This window comes from Sorex fumeus, unplaced genomic scaffold (genome assembly GCF_029834395.1).
Source record: "Sorex fumeus unplaced genomic scaffold, SorFum_2.1 ptg000092l, whole genome shotgun sequence".
NCBI classification, from domain to species: Eukaryota; Metazoa; Chordata; class Mammalia; order Eulipotyphla; family Soricidae; genus Sorex; species Sorex fumeus.
The window spans coordinates 4,655,681-4,679,701 of record NW_026606149.1 but is presented as its reverse complement, the minus strand read 5'-3'; the positions used below and the strand labels follow the sequence as shown (position 1 = coordinate 4,679,701).

The following is a 24,021-nucleotide window of genomic DNA, read 5'->3' as shown; positions in this document are numbered from 1 at the left end:
CCCGGCTATGCCGGGCCTGCAGCTTGCAAGGCAAACACCCTACCACTGTGCTATCACTCCAGTCCATTAAAGAATCAAATTTCAATTATAATGCAAATAAGTAATGGGTTTCTGAAAGTCTAGATATTCAAGAAGCAATCCTAGCCAATTAAATCGATATAAATCAGTATACACACATATCCCACATATGTCTCCATATATGCATATTATATATTCACATATACATATATATATTGTTAGTGCTGGAGTGATAACACAGCAGGTAGGTCATTTGCCCTGCATGCAGCTGACGCAGGTTCAATTCCTCCATCCCTCTCGGAGAACCCAGCAAGCTACCAAGAGTATCACACCCACACAGCTGAGCCAGACAAGCTCCCTGTGACATATTCGATATGCCAAAAACAGTAACCAGTCTCACAATGGAGACATTACTGGTGTCCGCTCAAGCAAATCGATGAACAACGGAGGACAGTGCTACAGTGCTACATATATATTGTTGAGGGTAATATAATGGGTTCTCAATTCAATAACTTGTACAGCTATGCTAAAGCATTATTTACTACTTTTTTAATGCTACCCGTGTTGTCTGTGTGTGTGAACCCTCATAAGATGCCATCAGCGCCTCCTTTTGTAGACGTGGCAGCATGTTTTGATGTGAGATGGAATTAGGTCTTCCACTGCCTTTGATCATAACTTCAGAACCAGATTAGAAAGGAAAATTGCCTCAAGTGACAATTACACATTCAAAGATGCATTTTGAAGAACGTGTTCTGTTCCAGGCTGGTGTTTGTGTCGCTCCGACGCTCCCACATTATCCCTTTGAAAGCTCTGCAGAGAGAGTCTCCCCTTGTTCTGATTTCTGAACTCACCGTGAAAGTGCCGGCAAGGGTTGGGGTCCATCACATCTGCCGAGAGGGGTGTCTGCCTCTCTATAACCCAGCTTCTCACAACTGCTAACCCTAGCTCCTCCCGTAAAACCTGTAAAACTCCCGCACACAAACCCCTCCTCCTTCCAGTACTGATCTGGGCTCATTCAAAGGCTGCAAGCCAGGAGGGGACCTGAGAAATAAATAATGTCAGGCAGGACCTGCACAGCAGAAGGTAATAAGTACGAGACTGAAAGCCTCACAGAACCCCACACGCCGGTGTTTAAAGCCACCGCGTTCACGCCTGCCAAAACTCGGAAACCAATGAGATGACCTTTAGTATGATGAGTGCGAAGAAACCGTGAGCCAGTGAATATGATTTAGCGCTACGACATGTAACTGCTCCAGCCACCCAAGACATGGAGAAACTTTACTGCATTTTCCTAAGCTGAAGAGGCCAACCCGCAAAGTCTACTTCCCCTAGCGTTACAGCTGCGTGTTGTCCTTCAGCCCACAAGGACAGGCAGTATAAAGGTCAGTGCAGGGGACAGAGTGAGGGGAAGACATTGCCCATGCATGGAGGACTTCCACCCTGCAGCCCTGCCTGCAAAGCCCTGAACTCTATCCCTGACACTGTGTTGTCTCCCGAGCACTGCTGGGAGGGTCCTGGTGGCCTCAGTTCCACAGAGCCAAGCACCATGCTGCTGAGAACCGAACAGCAGGCCTGGCATTGCAATAACGGGGGTCACTGGGAGGGCCCAAGGCCACTGAGTCCAGCTGGGCTGACCATCCCATCCCAAAATGAAAAGAATTAGGAGATCAACCAAAGATCTTTTTAGGACAGCTAGAGTACTGAATAGAGCACATAGATTTTTAGAATACATGTAATGCTGGGTCAGGCACCCTAATAATTGATTAATGAAAGTACACGGTAATCTAAACACACAGACTCACAGCACCAGGAGTGAACCCCAAGGTGAACTATGGGTTGGGGAGTTAGATTGCGCCCATGTGGGTTTCTCCTAGATAAAAAATAATAATAATAATATTCATGTGAGACTTGACAGTAAGGTCACAGGCCTGGTTTACATAGAAAAGGGGATTAGGGATAGAGTAAATGTCTTCACATTTTTCCTTAAATATCCTGTGAACCAAAAACAATCCTGACATAAATAATAAGAGGTGCGGAAAATACAAAACCACTAATTCAAGGACATGCATTCGTGGCCATGTTTGGTGTGAACTGCAAAAAATTATTTATTATTATTATTATTTATTCCAAAAAATTGAGAATTGGAAACAGTCTTCAAGCCTGCTGATGAACATATACCCAGTAGTTCTCAGGAGTGACTCCTGGCTCTGTGCTCAGGGGTCACTCCTGGTAAGAGTCGTGGACCATATGTGGTGCCAGGATCAAATCCTACCCCCAGTTCATTAAAGTCAAGCACCGTATCTGCTGTTCTACTACTCCAGACCCAAAGTTTTGTAATTTTTTATTGTTTTTTTTATTGTATATTCTTTGACAGTGATTATTGTTTTTAGAGAATTTTATCACGTTATCACGGTATCACAGTTCTCCCGTTGTTCATCGATTTGCTCGAGCAGGCCCAGTAATGTCTCCATTGGAGACTTCGTTGTTACTGTGTTTGGCATATCTAATACGTCACGGGAGCTTGCCAGGCTCTGCCGTGCGGGCGAGATACTCTCGGTAGCTTGCTGGGCTCTCCGAGAGGGGCGGAGGAGTCGAACTCGGGTTGGCCATGTTGGCTGCTTGTAAGGCGAACGCCCTACCGCTGTGCTATCGCTCCAGCCCAAATTTATAAAAAAACTGAAATAAGCATATATTAGCTGGTCAATTATCTTCTTAGTTAAAAGAGCATATACTTAAAGAACTGTCACTGTCACTGTCCTCTTGTTGTTCATCGATTTGCTCGAGCGGGCCCAGTAATGTCTCCATTGGAGACTTTGTTCAATATTTAAAGAACAAAATGAATATATAACAATTCATGTTATTTTTAGTGCAATATCCTAACAAGCTAAAAGAAGTATAAATAATATTCATTTTCCAACTGGTTTCGCTATATAATCTTATTTTATCTTTCTGCAAGCACCTGAGATAGTACTGTCAACCTTGAAATTCAGAAGGCAATTAAAACAAAAAAAAAGGTGTATTTAATTCAAGTCAAGGAATTTCCATTTGGGGTACGCAATTTCTTTAGAGAAACCTAAAACATCCCCTCCCTCTGCTGGAAAAAGTTGGAAGTTTTCGTGGGAAGAAATAGGATGTGAGGATTTGATTCGTGTTAATAGATTAAACTATTCTTGTCTGTACATAATTGGTTAACGATTCTGCAGAAAGGATAAAAGGGGAATGTGACTGATTCTGTCCTTCAACTCAAAGCCTGTAATTATTAGTTCTAGCTGGATAGCTTCTCAAGCCATTGTTAACCTGATAATTTTAGAAAACAATTGTTTGACCCAGTGCACGGGTCTTTGACTCAGCCAAGGAGACCGGTTATGTATATTCTCTAAAATAGCTCCCTAGTCTTTCCTTGAAAAATAATGACTTCACCAATGTCAACTTCCACAGCCGTAGCACCAGGAATCAGTAGAGGATCCCAAACCACAAACACAGGGAGGTATCACCTCGCCTCTGTCAGGATGTCTGTCTGCATAAAGGACAATTTATAACGTAGAGATATATTTTATTTATATGCATATGCACTTTATCTGTAGCACTGTCCTCCCGTTGTTCATTGATTTGCTCCAGTGGGCCCATGCATATGAATATACATAAAGATAAGGTTGATAAGCATGGGGAAAAACTAAAGTCTTACATCCGCTGCTGATGCAAATTAACCATGATAGAACATCAAAAGTCCATCCGAAATGACCATGTTATCCAGCAATACCGCTTCTGTTTCTGCTGTTTCCAAAGCAACAGCAAACAGAACCTCAAAGAAACATTTTCCTATCTGTGGCTGCTCTATTGTAATCACCAAAGTGTAGAAACAACCACCCTGATATTCACAGACAGATGAAGGGACAAGAAGATCTATCCATACACTCGGACATCTTTCAGCCTCTCAAGGAAGTAAAGGCGACCATTTGCAGATCGAATCACCTGAGCTGTTCAAAAGAGTCTCAAAAGAACGGAATAGGCTGGGGTAGCCAGAGGCCAAGAGTGAAGGGAAACTGAGGATTGTGTGTAAATAGGTATCCATCCGTTCCTTTCCCGTGGAAGACCTGCTTCTAGTAACAAGCACCCAATGTAGTGCTGTGGTTAATATGTGATAAGACACACTCTTTCTTTCTTTCTTTTTTCTTTTTGGGTCACACCTGGCAATGCACAGGGGTTCCTCCTGGCTCATGCACTCAGGAATTACTCCTGGCGGTGCTCGGGGGACCATATGGGATGCTGGAAATTGAACCCGGGTTGGCCACGTGCAAGGCAAACACCCTGCCTGCTGTGCTATCGCTCCAGCCCAGTAAGATGCACTTTGAAGATAGACTGAACCTTGTGTTACTGTCACCAGGCACAGCCAGAGGTGGGGTCTGCATGTCCACCCAAGCCGCTAGCTGGCTCCCTGCCATTCACTGCTCTGTCCAGCTGCTCTGCACGGCCTCTCTAGGCCCTGAAACCATGGGCTTGGCCCATTGGCTGGTCTTGCTGCTATTGTTCTCTCTCAGGCCATCTGGGTGACACCTATTGCTTTCTGGCCTTCTGCCAATGCAGAGTGAGGGCTGCAAGAGCAAGTTATGTGGCAGGAAGCCCCTTTTATAACCCTACTGCCCACCCCTGGTCAATTCCATACCTGTCTGCCTGGTAACTTTGAAGTGGGCAGGCAGGTAGACAGGGAAGCTGTCCCTTTCTGCACCCCTGCCCGAGGCTATGGAAATGAATTTCCTGGAAAATAAGAATATCAATAGCTCTGAAATTGCAAAAAAAAGTCAACTTTGTAGAAAACAGGAGCTAAGGCCAGATAAGATTTTCACCTGACACCAGAAGCTGACCCAGAGCAGGGAGGGGTCCCCACTCTGACAGAAACTCCTGCAGAAACAAAAGGCCAGGAAAGGAATTTCAAAGAGGATTCCCCCAACAACCACTCCCAACCCTACCTGCCCTGGCAACCTCCATAGCAACGGACTTTTACCTAGGAAGAAGCTCCACCAGGAGGCAGGTTGGAGATACCCTATAAAGGCAACTTGAGGGCTAGAGTGATAACACAGTGGTAGGGCATTTGCTTTGTGCGCAGCAGGCCCGAGCAAGCCGGGTTCGAGTCCTCCGCCCCTCTTGGAGAGCCTGGCAAGCTACTAAGAGTATCTCGCCCGCACGGCAAAGCCTGGCAAGCTCCCCGTGACGTATTCCATATGCCAAACACAGTAACAACAAGTCTCACGATGGAGACGTTACTGGGCCTGCTTGAGCAAATCAATGAACAATGGGAGGTCAGTGACAGTTACAGAACAAATGAAGGGGGAGTTGCGCCCATGTGGCTGAGCACATGCAATGCCTGAGCACATTTGGAGCCTGCATCTTCCCTCTTGAGATGAGGTCTTTCTTGTCTCATGCTGGGGTATATAGGGGCCCTCTCTGCCCTTGGAGAAGCCGGGATTCTCTCTTGAGCACCTTTCTCTCACTCTCTCTTCAAAAAAAATAAAAGAAATAAAACACTCCAAATAAAGTCTCTTTTTACTTCACTGCTCATTTTCTCCTGTCATTCTTTTCTGTGAGGTCAGACAAGAACCCGGTGACCCTGGTCCGGGGAGTGGCATAAGTGACCACGTCTCTCCTCCCCACCTCACATAAGCCACCTGTGGGCTCCACCGGCTCCAACTTCTTGGGCAGGTAGGACTTAATTGGACCAATTAAATTAACCAGATTGGGGACCCAACATGGTCCCCTTGTAAGGTCCATAGGGACCCAGAGAAAAATTCCAGAGCTAAACTCTGCTAATTAGGAACTCTCCCTTTCCTGCCCCCTCCCTAGTAGAGCCTTAGCTGTGAAGCCCTTCCTTATTGGGATGTAAATTCTGAAACCATTTGTTGACTCTTCCCTGCTGGGATGTAAATTCGGAAACCATTTGTTGGCCCTTCCTTATCTGTTACCTCTGTTAGGAACTTTTCCCTTATCCGCTCCCATGGGAGCCAGGTGATAACCAAATGTCCGAGTTACCAGATACCCGCTAGCCACAATGCCTATGTACACAAATGCTGATCTTTGAATCTATAGGCTAAGGAGTGATGTACTTTTAAATGGATTGGTCAAGAAAGTATATGTTGTTACAAATCTATTGACTGTAAAATGCGTGGGCTTTGCCAGTGAAGGCCTATATAAGATCCCCTTTGAAGAAGTTCAGGGTCTTGCCTCACCTATCTGACCTGTATGTCTGTGTAGGCGGCTCGACCCTGGCTAGCCGGTCTCACAATAAACCTTGCTTGCTGTTTGCAGTCTCTGGAGTCTCTTTGTCATTAAAGGGAGATCACGATCCGCGTCCTAACACCCTGAGCACAGCCAGAGTGATCCCTGAGTGCAGAGCTTGGAGTAACTCTTGATCACTGGTCAGTGTGCCCACCCACCTCCACACACCAAAAAAAGACTAAATAAATAAACTGGATTACTTGGTGCCACCTTCCAGTTGTCCACCTCAACCAGGGTTCCTGTGAAAGGAATGGGCATGGAAGTGGGTTACTCCTGGCTGCAGGCAGAGGAGCAGTTCTCAATGGACGTTGCTTACATCACAGGCTCCGGGAAAGCAAATTTGCCCAAGTTCTTTGAGGTTTTCTTTGATTCTCATTCTTTCCTCTTTTCTCTAAAGTCGATATTTCCCTGGCCTGCCTTGAAATTGTGGTGGCAATAACAGGGTCACACATATTAAGGTTGTTAATCACCAGAGGACACAGACTTTGTGGTAACATCTGGGAGCCCAACAGGCAAAGACACTGCCAGGATGCCAGTCGGCGTGGAAACCGTTGGTAATGTCAGAACTTCCCTTAAAATTTTTCTCTCCTTTTAACTTTTTACATCCTCATTCTTCCACTTTCCATCCTTAGAGATTAATTAAATATCAACTGAATTCTTTCACACTTTAAAACAGTGTCGCTTAAATCGATGTGAAGACATCTAATTTCCGCTTATGTTTTTTTTTTATTTTGGGTGGGGAGGTGGGGGGCTTGTCAGTTTGTTTCTTCTGAGAGGAAGGTGGATTCCCAAGAGTCTCATCTCTGTCGTATTCTCATCAAGGCTTTGGGGATGATTTGGCTCATCCCAGATCAAGCTGCCAAATCCCATGGCTCAGCCAGGTGTATGAAACTAGATTTTCCAGAACTTCTAAACAACTTCTAAGGTAGCTCAGTAACAGAGGTGCCACTGAATGTGGAATACAGGGGGACCAGGGGGGTTGGATAGGTGCTCCCACCAACCACACCCTCATCCCCTGAGGGGCTGCAACCAGGATGTCCACCTTGCAAAGGAGGCAAAAGCCTTAGAAGGTGGAAGCGGAGGAAATAGATCCCCCGGGGAGTGGGTTGTAGGAGTCTGCAGGTAGGAAAGGGAAGTTGCAACAAAGTTTCAGGTCATTTCCGCAGTGAAATTTCCCTGGGCCACACAAAAGAGAGAAGCAATAAACTGTTTGCAAGGCTATTGCTGGCATATCTTTATCCGCTACGCTCTGGATCTAAGCTCTTCAAGGACCCCTGAAAACACCGGCATTGAGTGGGTCTTATGAGAGCGTTTTTCCCCCCAAGTTATCAGTGTAAATTTTAACTCCGTATCATTCATAAATCTCTGATTTCAAACACCAAGGTCTGAAAGGGGTTTGGAAGTGTTTGCAATAAGCCCTCAAGTGAAGCTATATCGTACCATGCAGAGGCCCCAGGAATTTCAGTCTAACTAGTCAACACTGTAAATATTAACTGGCAGAAGCATTATTATCATGAAAGGTTGGAAATGTTCTTAATGAAATCATTTTAAAATAACAGACAAAAGAACAAAACTTTAAAGAGAAATGTAAAAGCTGTCTCATTTTTCAGCTTGAGGATACTTTTTTAAATGTTAGCAGTGTTCTCCACATATGGCAAAGGATAGCTTTCATTGGGGAAAGAATGAGCCTTTTATTTTTAAAACGGGAAATCAAAGGAACTTCTAATCAATATCACATATGAATGGCTGTTCTCCAGATCATGTGATTTCATTAAACTAATCATTTCAGCACACTTGGAATTCATAATTTAATTCCAAATCAGTATTTACAAACTTGCATAGGAAATCAAGTAAGTATTCAATTCATCAAGGAAACAGCATTTTGAATATAATTCCTGCTACTAATTGTCTGGGAGCATTTTGAGTACTTATTTAATTTTACAACTAAATTCTGATGTTTACTTTTCTCTAAATGTCAGTGATTTAAGAATGATTTCCCTGTAAAATACAGCAGACTTTCAGTTACATTAAAAAAAAAATCTTGGTCTATTGAGCACATCTGTTTCCAACTCTAAAAATTGTTCATCTTTCATCAGAATTTCTCACTCAGGCGTGTACTTGCTTATAATCTAAGAGTTTCAGGCATCAAAAGAGAATTACAGTTGTATCAAAACAATTTATACATAAAGAGCTATCGTGAAAGTAAAAGCTATTCATCGAATTTTGAGAAGGAATAAATAGAAATTCACGTGAGGTCCAAAGCTATATCCTGATATAACTTTTTCTGCCAATAAATTGTATCGACTGACTATTTACACTTTTTACATTATTTAAACTGCAATGCCATTTCCAAATGTTTTTAATGTTTTAAATGCTATTAATTCTTATTCTAAGTTACTATAAAGCAATTTTAAAAACTGTATAAAAATAAGTTGTGGTTCTTTTTTCATGATTGAATTTATTGAACATTGAATATTTTTTAAATACCATAAAATATTATTTCTATTTTGGGGGAGGGGAGGGCCACACCTCATTCACTTTCAGCTCTGCACTAAGGGTCACTCCTGACAGTGCTCAGGGCAACATAAGTGATGGTAGGAATTAAATGGGTGGGCCACATACAAGGCAAGCAACACAAGCATTTTACTCTCTGTAATATCTCTTTAGTTCACTAAAATTATTATTTTTAAAAGTTTATGCTATGTCTCTTCAGAAAGTCTCTGGGCAACTTTAGGAAGTAAAATTTTGTAAATAACCTCATATAGAGTTAATTTTTTAAAAACATATTTACCTCTTCATAATAACTTTGCATTATCTACACCAAGATATTTTATACATTATCGTTTTATAGATCATCCAAATTTGTAGTTCGTCTCATTTAAACGTGGCCTCATACATTTAGTTGAGCAGATTGTCCATACATTTGAGGTTTCCACTATCCAAATAACATACTTTATTAACCCATCTTTACTTATATGTAGAATCAAAAGACAGGTACAATTTACATTATATAATGCTATTTCTTCCCTCACATTTAAAAAAAGGGCTTTGTTAAGCAATTTAAAGTGATCCTTTCAGAATGACCTGCCACAGAGGCAGGGTGGGATGGGAGGGATGGGGGGGTGGGAGGGACCCATGGTGGTGGAGGATGGGTGCTGGTGGAGGCATGGGTACTTGATCATTGTATAACTGAAACCCAAGCACAAAAATTTGTAAGTCTATAACTGTACCTCGTGATGTTTCACTAATAAAAAAAATTAAAAAATAATTTTTTTCAAAAAAAAAATAAAGTGATCCTTTCTCCTTTGTTATATAAGATATCCTCTTTTAGTAGAAAATACTATGCATTTAAAAATTTACCGATCACTTTCAAAACTGAACTCTAAGTCATAATTTAAACCAAAAGTTGCCGTATCTATGTTAAATTGCTTGAATAAAATGCAACAGACCATGCACCATTAGCAAGTTTGCACTGCCCACTGGTGGTAGTTTATAGTAAATGCATGTTTATTTTTTTAATTAAAGTCCATTAGGCGACAGGATGTACACGCATACACATGGTGTGATTTATGCATTTTGAATTTCTTTTCCTGTAAAACATGAACTTATTGCCAATATTCACACCCTGATGATTATATTCAGTGAAGCTTCTCAATACAAATGCTGTTGGCCCGCATTTGTATGTAAATATATTTATGTGCATAAATACAGGGCTTGAGCGATAGCACAGCGGGGAGGGCGTTTGCCTTGCACAGAGCAGACTCGGCCGGCCCAGGTTCAATTCCTCCACCCCTCTCGGAGAGCCCGGCAAGCTACTGAGAGTATCTCGCCCGTAGGGCAAAGCCTGGCAAGCTATGTATTCAATAAGCCAAACACAGTAACAAGTCTCACAATGGAAACGTTACTGGAACTGCTCGAGCAAATCGATGAACAATGGGAGGACAGTGCTACATGTAAATATATATCTCACAAAATAAACTTTATGAGACATAGAAATTTATGGCTATGACCCTATTACTCAAAATTTAAGCAAAACCTTTCTAATAGCCTAGTAAGAATTCATAAAGGAGGAGTCAGCTTAATAGCTTTAATTGTCTAATTTGCCCTTCACTGAGAAGTGTCGTTCTCTAAAGTCACTCAAGGCGAACCCTTTGTGGTTCCCGATGCAGTTGCCTTTCGGAGATAAAGTGTGAGATGTTCACTGCAGAATATTAGGGCAGACTCTCCTCAAGAGTTCCACTGGGCTTCCATAGCTGCCTGCGTCTCACCCTGAGCTCGGAAAGCGTTTCTCTCCGTGGCCAATGGACCGTCTGCAGAAAATACAAATGTGAGGGGTAGGCTGGCAATGGGGCCTCGCTAACATTTCCTCCTGAGCCTTCAGCCAACCTCAGCTAATGACTCTCACTCGCCGAGCACAAGGCTGGAACGCCCCAATGGGATTTCATCAACCAAGAGGACTAAGGACAACCCTCCCCATTTCTGTCAATGGATGGACGCGTGTGTGACACCCAAGGCGGGATCACACAACCGACATCAATACCCGCCTCTTGGGACAGCCGTGCAGATAGCCTTGACCTGGGGACATCTGCATGTGTATATTTGTGTGCATATCTAATTATTTAGTATTTTGTCTATGTTGTACACATCCATACCATCGCAACCCACTTGAGACTAATTAGCTAGTTAATTTCTGCTCAGTATTTTTCTTCGGGGCTGGAGCGATAGCACAGCGGTAGGACGTTTGCCTTACAAGCGGCCAAACATGGTCGAGCCAAGTTCGATTCCTCCACCCCTCTCGGAGAGCCCGGCAAGCTACCGAGAGTATTCGATATGCCAAACACAGTAACAACAAAGTCTCCAATGGAGACGTTACTGGGCCCACTCGAGCAAATCGACGATCAATGGGAGGACCTTTACTTTTTATTTTTCTTCACTGATAGATGCTCATTACTTTTTTTCCCCATAATTATTATAGTTCAGGCAATGTGATTACAATAGTACTAATGTTCATGGCTTAGAAATTCAAAGTTACTTCACCTGCCCACTGAAGAATGTGGCCTCCCATCTCTCCGCTGTCCTGGTGCCTCTTGTTCACCTCTAATTGCCCTTGGTTCTATAATGTGCGTCAGTATTTGCTGTTATCTGGCTTCTTGCTTTCTTTCTCTGTACACAACAGGTAGGTGAGACCGTGTAGCTTTTGTTCCTCACCCTTTGACTTATTTAAATTAACGAGATACCCTTTGGTGCCAGCTAAGATTTCAGCTTTTTTAGAACTGCATAGTATTCCAGTGGCTTATCTGGACACCACAGCATCTTTATCACTCCCTTGGCATTGGACATTGGACATTCAGATTGTTTCATGGCATGGCTAAGCATGGCAATGGACACGAATGTATGCATATCCATTCAAACTAATGTTTTTCTGTTTGGGAGGAAAATGCCACAAAGTGGAATCCCCAGGTAATGTGGAAGCTCTGTTCTTAAACTGTTTTTGTTTTGTTCTTTTCAGCCCCGCCTGGTGTGTTCAGGCTTTACTCCTGTCTCTGAACTCAGGAATCACTTCTGGCAGTGTTTGGGGTACCATATGTGGTGACAGAGATAGAACCCAGGTTGGCTACATGCAAGATAAACTTCCTACCTGCTCTATTATTCCTCTGGTTCTATTCTTAATGTTTTTGAGAAATCTTTATACCTGTTTTTTTTTTCATAGAGGTTGAACCCAGCATTATTCCCACCAATAGTGAATGAGGGTTTCTTTTAAACCACATCCCTACCATATGCTTATTATTTTATCTGACCCATCCTGTGACACATAATACACTGAGTAAACATTAAATGAATAGTGATACATCATGAGATGGATTCGTGGCAAATTTTAACCAATGAAAATACAAAGGGAAGACATAAAGGCAATGTGACATGCAATTGATCCTTATAAGTATGTTCTCTAGAACATAGCTAGTGGCCTGAGTGTAAATATATTACTGATACAATTCGAACAGTCATCCTGAAGTGGACAGTAAGTTTTTCACCTCGTTTGCTTTTACCTATTTTGAACTGACTTATTTATGTAGCTCATCTGTCTCCTTACCTCTTTCCTAGTTTTCAGCTTTGATTCCTTCAGTTCTTCATATTTCTGTTTCCAGATAGATAGAGCTGACTCCAGGCATTCCAATTCTTTTCCCATAGATGAGCGCATCCTAAATAAATTAAGTGCAGAATGAACACATAGTTTAGGAATGGTTTTTATTGAGAATACAATACTATCAGAAGAGCGAGAAAAGAGTTCTATTTTCCTAATTTTTGATATTTGCATAAAATTATTATGACAGAAAATTTTTCAGCTAATTAAAAATGGCAAATATTGAATGAAACTTGGTTTAATTTATTATTGTGTCAATTAGCTTTACAGTAGGTTAAACACATTTAATTTGACTTTGCTAATGTCAAAATAATTGACTTTCTGTCTGCTTTCTCTTGCATTATGCATGCATTTCCTTCAATGTTTCTTATTCATATTATGTCCTAAGAGGAAAAAGTTTCTGAGTTTTTTGACGGGTGGGAATGTTTGGGGTACATCCAAGTAAGCTTGGGTATTACTCCTTACTCTGTGCTCTCAGATCTCTCCTGGCAGTAATCAGGGAATCATCTACAACGCCAAGCGACCAAGACCAAGACCAACATGTACTAATGATCACACAGTGTCAGTGAGTGAACGCATGTCAGTGCATCTACGGCAATAGCTTTACTTGCTGTACTATCCCTCTGACCCAAAATTTCTCATTTTAACCTGGTTTTTACCCAACTTCACATCATGACCATAAAACTCTTCATAAAAGAATGAAGAATCCTTTGCGTGAAAGAGAACATCAAATAGCATTTATAGCAATTTAAGAAACCAATCATTTATTGAGTCTAAACAGTACTGCTGAAAACATCTGTGATTTTGTTTTAATGATTTTCTTTTTTTTTCTCTTTTTTTTAATTTTTATTAGTGAAACACCATGAGGTACAGTTGTAGACTTACAAATTTTTGTGCTTGGGTTTCAGTTATACAATGATCGAGTACCCATCCCTCCACCAGTGCCCATCTTCCACCACCACGGGTCCCAGTATCCCTCCCACCGTCCATCCCCCCATCCCACCTGATGTATTTTCACCAGGACCTTTATTTAAACGATTTCCCTGGAGCTAAACCTCCATTCATAGAATCCGACACAAAACAGATGAGATCAGTAGCCCTTCACCCCCTTTCTGCAGCTGTTGCCATGTCCAGGGGTCCCACCCTTGGCTGTCATGCTCGAAAACACATGGCTGTGGTTGGTACCCAGGGGCCACCATTTTTGTAGAACTCCCGCCCCAGAACCACATCAGCAAAGCCACCAAAGTCACACATGCTAATTTCAGGGGATGCCAGGGACTGAGCCAGGCAGGTGCTCTGCCTCTGAGTCACCCTGGAGTGCTCACACAGTGTCTTTGGACAGCCTCATCGCTAGCCAGTTTTCTATGCCCACCGGTCTGTGAAGGTGAGTCATGGAAAATGACTTTGGTTTCTGGGTGTGATTAGTTCATGTTGGTCTTGGCCAATGGCAGGCCCTTGTGTAGCAGCCTAGATTGCTGTCTGAACACTCACTCTCTTTCTGCTTCCTGGGTGCATGCAGTTATCTTCCGCTTCTCTGGAATCCTGGCTTCATAGGGACATATTAGGAGGAGGAGCGGTAAAGAGACGTGAAAAGTGCATTTGCAGCCAGGACCCCTGTGATACGTTATTTTGTGAAGAGTTCCCTAGTGGGAACACACACACACACACACACACACACACACACTTCAGGTGGGAGACAGGAGCCCAGCCCAGCCACTCTGGGGTGACATCCTGCAGAGCTCCCTTGCCTTCACTGGGTAAATCAAATCATTGTCATTTTAAGCCTCTGAATTTTACATGTTTGTTTCTGTTCTATTTGTTCTGCTACTAAGTTAACTGGAGTGGGGAAAGGTTCTTTTGGAAAGGAGAATGCTGCCATCGCATACAAAAGAAATCTAGACTGAAGCGGCAGACAGTAGACAGAGACTAGAAAAATGATGCTGAAGCCCAAGAGGCTGGCAAACAGTGATGCGTGTTCATCCATGGTGGATTACAGGACACAATTTTCACTTGCAGCATCTTGGAAATAGCAGCTGTCAGTTACCCGCGGGACCCCGGAAGCACAGTGTGACCGAAGGTGAGAAACAAAGGCGTTGGGATGGAGGCTTGCTCTCTCTTTGGGCCATTATTGAAGAGCTTCTGTGCTGGACTCTGGCTCCCAGGGGGAGCAGGGAACGGGCACACCATGTCTCCCTGCAAAGCCCTGGTCTAGGTGGGCTCGCCGCCAGCGCACTCACAGACTCAGTTCCACCTGAAGGTTATGCGCCCTCGCGCATCTATGCAGTTGAAGATGCGCCTTAGTCTAAAGAGGGACATGCCTGGGTCTACTTCAGTGCTAATTTCACTAGGAAGACTAGGTTTTTAGTAGCACAAAAGACAAAAAGATGTGGGGCGGGAGCCACAGGACAATGGTTAGGGCGCTTGCATTGCACTGGGCTAGCCCCGGGTTCAATCCCCAGCATCCCATACGGTCCTCTGCCCCACGGCCAGGCGCATTTCCAGAAAGTGAGCCCTGAGCATCACCCCAAAAACAAACCAAAAATGGGTCCAAGATGCAGGTACAACCAACAATGTCTGCCATTTACATCTTTATAAGAAGTATGATTCCTCTACCTATGGTAACTATGAAAAGTACCAAATAGAATTAAGCTATAGCTAGTATTAGTTTAATTAAGTCAATGGATAAGAAACCCATTAAACAGTTGCACAATTATATTTGTATGAATCAAGCCATAAAATTAAAAGAGGGTGTAAAAGGACAAGTTAGGGCTTCATTTAACCTCTAAAGACTTGGGTTGCACAACCTCGTTTCAGCACTTTAATTAGAATTTCTTATTAACACTGCTGATACATTAAAATTACAGAGAGAATCAGTACAAAATCCTTGTTCTTACCAACATTTATAAATATATAGATACTTGGTACTCCAGATTAGCAGCGCCAGTAAAAATTCTGACAAGCAAATCTGACTAGGTGAGTACAAACAACTTGCATACTATGATTTATTTCTTTCACGGTTTGGAGTAGCTGTTTGGAATTGCAAGAAAAATGGGCATGTATATTTATAAAGAACACATTGTCAAACACTAGTATATTCTATTAAGCAAAGAATAGGTAAAAGTCAGTGTGCATTAAAATATACTCTGTAGTTAGCATTTGAGTGTATGTAAAGTTTTGGATGATTGGGGCCGGAGATAGAAAAGTCAGTAGGGTGCTTATCTTGCACACAACAACTGACCCAGGTTCGATCCCTGGCATCCCATACGGTCCTCCAAGCATTGCCAGGAGTAATTCCTGAAGGCAGAACCAGGAGAAATCCCTCAGCAACAGTGAGTGTGACCCCAAAACTAAATATAAATAAATAAAGTTTTGGATTATATAAAATCCAGCTCCCGGACGAGAACAGTGCAGTCTTCTGCCCCCCCCCCCCCCCCCGCGCCTGTCTGTTCCTCACCGGGGCCCCTTGGAGGGGAGCGGGTTGAGCTTTCCTCCCCGCCCCGACCAGGGCTCCGGCAGCCGAAGACCTCCAGGACCAGCCACCACCATGCTGAGACCACTCTCCGCACACATGAAGGTACTGGCAGAGGGACAAAGCCACGCGGGTTCCGGGTCCGAGATCTCCAAGCCTACCCGGATTGGAGTCGAGCATCCTCCACCCAGATCCTCCAAATTCACACCCACCATCTGGCCCCCTGGCGCCGTGTAATCCCATCAGCGGCCAAGACTCAGAGACTATAAAATCCAGCTCCCGACATCTTATCAGGACATCTTTTTATGACATTTTATTATCTCATTCGTACTTTGGTCAAACTTGCAGGCTATCGAATGTAGCCTGCCCACAGGGCAGAGTCTGGCAAACTCCCCGTGGCGTACCAAATATGCCAAATACCAGTAACAATGATGGGTCTCATTCTCCTAAAGAGCCTTGAATATAATCTCAGGGCTAGGACGAAAGAGCCGTTACTGGGGCCTGCTCAAGGCAATCTACGAATAACAGGATGATGAAATGAAATGAAATGAATTGGATTATAATGAATGTTTTACTACTGTAAGTAGATTGAGTTTGACTTGTTAATTTAAGTCAAGATACATTTTTAATTTTACCAGGTATAACTTCATTAAAACATTTAAATGAAACTATATTTTACATTTTAATTTATTTGTTTCATGAGAGTAATGTGGGAATAATTTTTGTTACATAATTGAAAATTCAGACAGGAAAAGATTCATAAAATAATTTAATTATAAAGCATTAATTGTATTACATAATATACTGATATACTTTATCAAAATTAATATAATTATTTTACTTATAATTAATTTTTAAAATTGAGGAGAGCTTATACTTTGAAATGCATAAACTCAAAATTATACGTGTTCAAAAATCAATGATAGCCTTAAGACTATATTTTAATCAAATCATAATGTTTGCAGAGATATCCAATTATCACAAAATGGTTTATGTTTTTGTCCATGATAGAATAAGAATAATTTCTTCTATTATTGTCCACATTAGAATGAAAATGATTATTAGAGCACAAAATGGTAATTCTCAAAAATGTTATTAAAATTATCATAAGGTAACTATTTCCTTCAAGAATTTTTTTATTTTAAGAACATTTAAAACTACTTGAATAAAGCTTTTAATATTAGTTGTGTGTCCATATAGTCTGAGGAGATATATACATCACATGTAGAATTAGATTCTAAGTATGCCACTCAATTAGATTCTAAGTATACCACTCAATGATATGAAAATACCATAATTTTCCTAAATTTAAAGAAATAAATGGACAAGGATTCTAGCTTAAGGAAAACTACTAACAATTTAAAATATAGTATTTATAAATATATATCTATATAAAATAACTATGCCAGCTTACTGAAAATTATGTAGTTTTACTATGTAAATGACATAATTTGGCAAGCAGATGATGCTTGGTCAGTCTCTCAGTTTGGCCTACAAGATAATAGAATATACAAACCAGTGAATACTAGGCACACTGCAATATTAATTTGGGGCACTCGTATAATTCTTAATTTCCTGTGTAACCCCCTTAGTTTTACATAGAATCTTGGAAATCACTGGAATTGATTCTAGAGCCTCATGTAGACAAATCTCGCTCTATCGCTGGGCAGATTCATCCCTGAGTTCTCCATGCTTCACATCTTGACTTTCAAATTATTTCTATAATTACATTTACAGTTGAAACTCAAGCTGTACAAAACAATCTGACCTACAAGACAATGGGAGAAAGCTAACACTGCTCTAAATGATGCTGCATGTTGTATGTGTAGATTATTTAAGGAAAAAAATAAGTAAAACTCAGTAAAATGTTTGGTGTTTCTCAAATAATGTGTGTTCCATATGTAGATTATTTAAGAAAAAATAAGTAAGTAAAGCTCAGTAAAATGTATTGTGTTTCTCAAATAATGATATAAAAAGGTATCTAAAATACTTTACAGGGTCTAAAATATAAAGTATGATCCAAAATTACTTTGGTGAAAATATATAAATGTGTATCTGTGACATATTTTGTTGTCAACTCTCATGACCCTACAATAACGCAACATAATATCCATAGACCAAGACAGGAAGATTCATCACTGTACATTTGTCTACACAGTCTCCTGGTATCAGTTTTATGTCTGAGAACAAATATATTCAAATGAGCCCATTTAGATGGAAAATAACTTTTGGGAGAGCCAGAGAGGATGAAAAGGGAGCCTAATGATCCAGATAAAAGCAAAGATAAAATGTGGAGCCATTTCTACCAGCACCCCCTTATTGTTTGTTTTGCTTGGGGGGGGGGGCTTTGAAGCCACACCCAATACTAAGCCTGCCTGCAGTGATCACTGAGCACAGAGCCTGAGTATGGCTGAGTGTGGCCTCCAAAACAAACTAAAAAACATAAAAAAATAAAACTCAGAAATATTTGTATCATCTGGTGGTATCATCTCAACAATAATAATTTTTAAGAAGAATTTGGTCGTTGCAGAATTAGGGGGCTAGGAAATTATTATAGATAGCGGCCACGCACAGAGCCAAACTGGGTTCCACCCCCAACATCCTTATGCCCTTCCATGCACCACCAGGAGTAACTCCTGAGTGCAGAGCCAGAAGTCATCCCTGAGTATTGCCAGGCCCCAAGCCAACACCCTTCCCCAAAATAAACTGGGTGTTACTTGATTTTGAGAGGACAGAACCATCTAGAAATCAGTTTAAGACTTGGATGACAGAATATCAGAAGACTCAGAATGACCTTTCCCAACTGTTAAAATGTAAAAATCAGACATTGCAAACATTCAAAATTTTGTATGCTCATTATATATACACTATTCGAGCACCTACACACAGGAGCTAGTAGTTCTGAATAACAGAATCTGCATAAATATTCACCCAAAAAGGCATATGAAAAGGTGCTCATCACAAATCACCAAAAAAAAATCCCGCAAAATCAAAAATCAGGGAGATCCTACTGCCTCCCACCTTTTAGATGGTCTATTCTAAAAATAACAAAAGGGATTGGGTTGATGATTATGAAATAAGACCAGAGCTTAGTCTCAGTCTAGAAAAAATCCCGTTGATTATATTCAGTATGATATATTGTTATTCAGTATAATAACCGGAGAAAACAGGAGTTTTTTCAGAAAATCAACAATAGAACTACATTTTCACTTCTATATATACATCTAAAGAAAATCAACAGAGGAAATTTTGATATTTTAGATATAAATACATCCAAAAGGAAATACCTAGAAGAAATATCTAAACCATTGCTAATATCCAAGATACAGAAATATCTAAATGTTTATCCAAGAAGAATAAAAAAATGTGATATGTCCATGTGTATATACATATGTGTATATAGAAAGATAGACAGATATGTGTGTGTGTGTGTGTGCGCATGCTCATTTGTATTGGCTTATATCCAAATTTGCCTAGAATTAATGGCAATGAATATATGTGTATTTCTATATTTCTATTCCATGCTAGCCACTGAAGCATATTCAGTTTTCTCTACTTTCTTGTACAGATTTAACAATCCCATTTATTAAGGAAAAAAAATCTGCATCTAGTGAAGCATACTAATTTTGGAAGATAATTATCTTCCAAAGAAGATATATAGAAAATAAATGTTTCAACAATTAGAGTAGGCAAATAAAATAAACAAATATTTCTGAAGGGAGAGAGATGCCACCTGTGGTTCATTTTGAGAACCAATTCTAAATGTTAAAAAAAAAAAGTATCAAAATCATTCATTCCTTTCCTTAAGATGTGATATTGCCAAAGCATTAAAAGAGGGTCCCAGGCACACTTTAAATTTTCTACCCTAGAAGTCTTTACCTAAAAGGCAGAAATACTCAATTTTTTCAATCTATGTGATGCTTTCAGATACTGAATAATTACTCTCCTAACTGAGCAGTGCCCGAGGAGGTTGTAATCAGCACCAACGGTGAATGAAAGCCTGACTTCCCTTGACTGATTTGTGAGCTCTCGTCAAGAGGATTTTCGAGCTGGCTGGGAACATAAGAAGATTATGATCTCATCTTCCCCACTCAAGCCACCCACTTGCTGAGATCCCAGGGGGAGAATGAGGATTATACCGAGTAACTGTGTCATCCTTCCACCTGGGCAAAACAGCTTGCACATTGCCTGGGTGGGAATCAGCAGACGCAGCAGGAGAAGCTGTCAGGGGCTGGGGGCTGAGAGTGAGGGGGTGTCTGCAGTCACAGTCTCTCTGCGGGACTCTGGCTCAACTCTGCTTTATGTATGACACATGCTGGGGTCCCGGAGAGTTTTCTCGCTGACAGGAGGGGTGGGGGCTGCAGGAGGAAGTTATTCATCACTGGTTCAAGAGAGGAGTTGGGGTAATCTGTGCCTTCCTCCTCCTCCCCCTTCCTGGAATGTGTGTCCCCTCTGACATTCCCAAAGACAGACCGGAGCAGTTTCAAGAACACAGCTTGGAGAGAATCCTGTGTTACTCAGACCACCTGGCCCCTTGCGCATCAGGACAGTAAAGACTTTGTAGAAAATCCCGTCGTCAAGGGCCAGCAATATTGACCCATAGTTGGCAGCCTGCCTCATGAGCTGGGGGAGAAGGCAGTTGGGTTCCAGTAAGGATCACTAAGTCAATGATGGTTGGAGGGATCGTTCGGGATCGGAGATGTGTGCTGAGAGTAGATAAAGGATCAAACGTGATAGCCTCTCTGTATCTGTATTGCAGACTATAATGGCCAAAAGGAGAGAGAGAGAGAGAGAGAGAGAGAGAGAGAGAGAGAGAGAGAAAGAGAGAGAGAGAAAGAGAGAGAGAGAGTATGGGGGAAATTGTCTGCCATGGAGGCAGGGGTATAGTTGGAAGGGGGGGGTTCGAATACTAGGGACATTGGTGGTAGAGAATGTGCACTGGTGGAGGGATGGGTGTTTGATCATTGCATGATTTAAACTCAAACATGAATGCTTGGGATGCTTGAAACTATAACTCACGGTGATTCAATAATAATAAATAATCACTGTATCACTGTCATCCTGTTGGTTTTCGAATTGCTCAAGCAGGCGCCAGTAGCAGCTCTATTCCGCCCAGCCCTGATATTTTAGCAGCCTCTTCTTACTCGTCTTTTCCCAGTGATTAGGGGCTCTTTCAGGGTCAGGGGAATGAGACCTATTGTCATTACTGTATTTGGCATATCAAATACGCCTCGGGGAGTTTGCCAGGCTCTGCCTCGTGCGGGTAGGATACTTTCGGTAGCTTACCAGGCTCTCCAAGAGGCATAAATGGGTAGGAAGTGTCTTATAATGTGTTGAGCGGCCGCTTTGTGGCTGCGTGGTGCGGAAAGCGGCCTGGAGCATGGCGGTGGTTGGGTAGTGGAGGTCAGCTGCCAGGGCTAGGTCCCTTGGGGTGAGGAGGGCTCTCACCCCCTCTCCCCAAACAGCTTGTCACGGAGGTCAGTGGTATGGTTCTGGGAGCCTCCTTTTATACTCCCATCTGGAATATATTTATTATTTATTTAGTAATAAATAAATAGAAAATAAACTCCTGTCTTGCTAGAAGCCCCTCCCAGCCTGGGGTGGTCTGATTTCCAGTCCTCCTCACACTTGTACAATTTCAAACTTTACTGGGGGAGGTGTGGGTAGGGTTCTCCCCAGATTAGACCCTTACTGGGATTGCTGGCTTATTCCAAGAAGGCAAATGCATACATGTGGTATATGTGTGAGAGAGAGTAAAGGCATGCATGTTCTCATTAACAGATTAAGAGGCTTTTTCCTAAAAAATTGAAGGTCCATGGAGTCCATGCCCAATTCAATCAGTTTAATCAATGGCTGAATAAATAGCAGTACTCCTACATTATAAACAAGAAGAAAATTTAAAAAAGAAAATTGAAGGTCTGTTTGCCCTTTCACATTATGCCAGTGAAGTAACACCATGGACACGAAAATGTCAAATCCTAAAAGTTAAACACTAAGTTTAGAGCTTAAATATAACCTCAAGTGCTGGGTAAAATTCAATGCTGAGTTAATTCAGTCTTAGCATATTTGTTATTTTTATTGACTCACTGAAATCTTCACTGTAAAATTTAGTTAACAGTTACTATCTTCTTTACACATGAATAATTTCAGTGTAACTAAAGTGACTATCAGAAATGAGAAAAAGCTAATGATAAAAAAATTTCGAAAGAAGAAGTACATTGCAAATTACTTTTCCAAATTCAGAAAACAGATATCATGCTCATATTTTTATCTTGGAACCTAATAACAAATCATGGTCCGGGTTGCCAAACAGTCCTATTATGAGACTTAACCATTTCAAAAGATTGGAAAATCAGAAAAATGAGCACTTACTCGCGTTCTTTCCATAGGATTTTCTGAAACTCATCCAAAGGCACCCGCAAAGCTGAAATGTCAAGCACATCATTCTCAGAAGACTCACTGCTTGCCTGAAGCCCTAATCCAGGTTTCACTGCAGAATCCTCAGAACCATCATTTTTGAACAAATCAAGATAATCTAAATTGAGTTTCATCTCCTCTTTCAGGCTTAATGGGTCGATAATCAAGCCTTCTTTCTGAAGGGAAAAAGAAACACATGAAACTATTATTAATTTTTTTTCACTATTAAAAATCGTAAAGAAAACATTTGGGGAAGACATAAATGTTATAATTCAGCTTGATATTTTCATTTCTTTATTAATCTCAGTAATATGACCACACTCAACTCAGATTCTCCTTTATGTTTTTTTCTATCTTCAACTAGTCATAATAAAAAACATTTCTCAAAGGCCTGCTTTAACTATGTTTAGACTTTCATTTTCTAATCAGAGCTAAAAATAACCCCATACGAACTTGTAAATCTCTGAAGCCATCTAATTAGTTTATGGATTATCTTTGACATTGCTTTTGCTGCAGGCACTTGAGAATTTTAAAGTGGAGCCAAATGATTTTTTTAATCTCTTGTAAGATAATGTAGAAATAATTTTATTATAGTCTTGAATTTTCGAAAACTTGGTGTTTTGAGCAGTTATAGTTTGAGGCAAGTTGCAAATAGATTTAATGGAGCATCACTGTAAATATGATCACCATTTATCACAATAGAATACTCAGCAAAAGTATTATAATTCTGAGACATCACCAAACTCATGTTATGTTTGTTTCATATTTTAATTGACACATAAATGATATAGAACTTTGCATGGGGTCTTGAGGTGTATAATACATTGATAGTTGTGTGTTCCGTGAAATGTGCAACACCATATGACAATGCAACTACAATAACTGCTAGCACACATTCCCTTAGACACTTTCAAACATGCTCAACAACACTTGTCTTGACTTACATATTTCAGGCGAAAGTCAGATGAAAATAAAATCTCCATTTATTGTAAAGTTCAAGAGGAATTTAGTGATACTTCCAGAAATTTTGTTTTGGAATTGGAGACATGTGGGGTAAGACTCAGGGACTACTGTTGGTGCTGTGGTCCGGGGGGCGCCTGGTGATGCTTGGGTGATGGTGGGGTGCTGAGTATTGAACTCCGGGCCCCTCTGTGCAAAGCCTGAGTGTTACCTGTTGCTCTCCCTACTCTGTCCATCTTTTCAGAACTTACTTTCAAAATGCCATTGGAGAAAGAGCACTCAAGTCACAGAACCCGGGTCACAGAACTGCATGCCACACACCAAGCCCCACTGATGTCGAGGTGTGGCCTTTCTAGAAAATACAGTCAGATTTGGGATACCAGCTGACATAGTATGACTCATTTCTTCATCCTCACAAAAAATATGGATTGTGATTCTGTGGCTTGCTGAAGAAGGAAGCCTCGGGTCTCCTGGCCGGTGAGAGAGGAAGCCACAGTCTCCTCTGGTCAGCTGTTCCAGCTCTCCCCATCAACCTGACGTGCATTTCATCCCCAAGGTCCTTGGCTCAGCCTTCCTGAAATTTCCCAGGACTGTAAAACTACCCTGGAGCCCAGGCTGACAGGGAAAGTAAGTTAATGGGCAGTCCCAGGGAGATTTAGACCAGGGAGACAGTCCTGTCACCTGTCTCCAGCCTCTGTAAACACTTGCCAATGGATGAGAAATGCTAATAGCCTCTAAAAAAACC

The 24,021-nt window shown here is 41.4% G+C and overlaps 1 protein-coding gene across 1 annotated transcript in view; it reads right to left on the bottom strand.

Annotated features, from left to right (window-relative positions):
* CCDC102B (coiled-coil domain containing 102B) overlaps positions 1-24,021 on the bottom strand; it is a 331,610-nt gene that overhangs the window by 199,434 nt on the left and 108,155 nt on the right. The window contains exons 3-6 of the mRNA XM_056131520.1: positions 22,272-22,492; positions 12,380-12,488; positions 7,319-7,330; positions 6,427-6,446 (exon numbers count right to left, since the gene is read on the bottom strand). Of these exons, the coding sequence (XP_055987495.1) occupies positions 6,427-6,446; positions 7,319-7,330; positions 12,380-12,488; positions 22,272-22,492 (362 nt within the window). The remainder of the gene's footprint in view (positions 1-6,426; positions 6,447-7,318; positions 7,331-12,379; positions 12,489-22,271; positions 22,493-24,021) is intronic.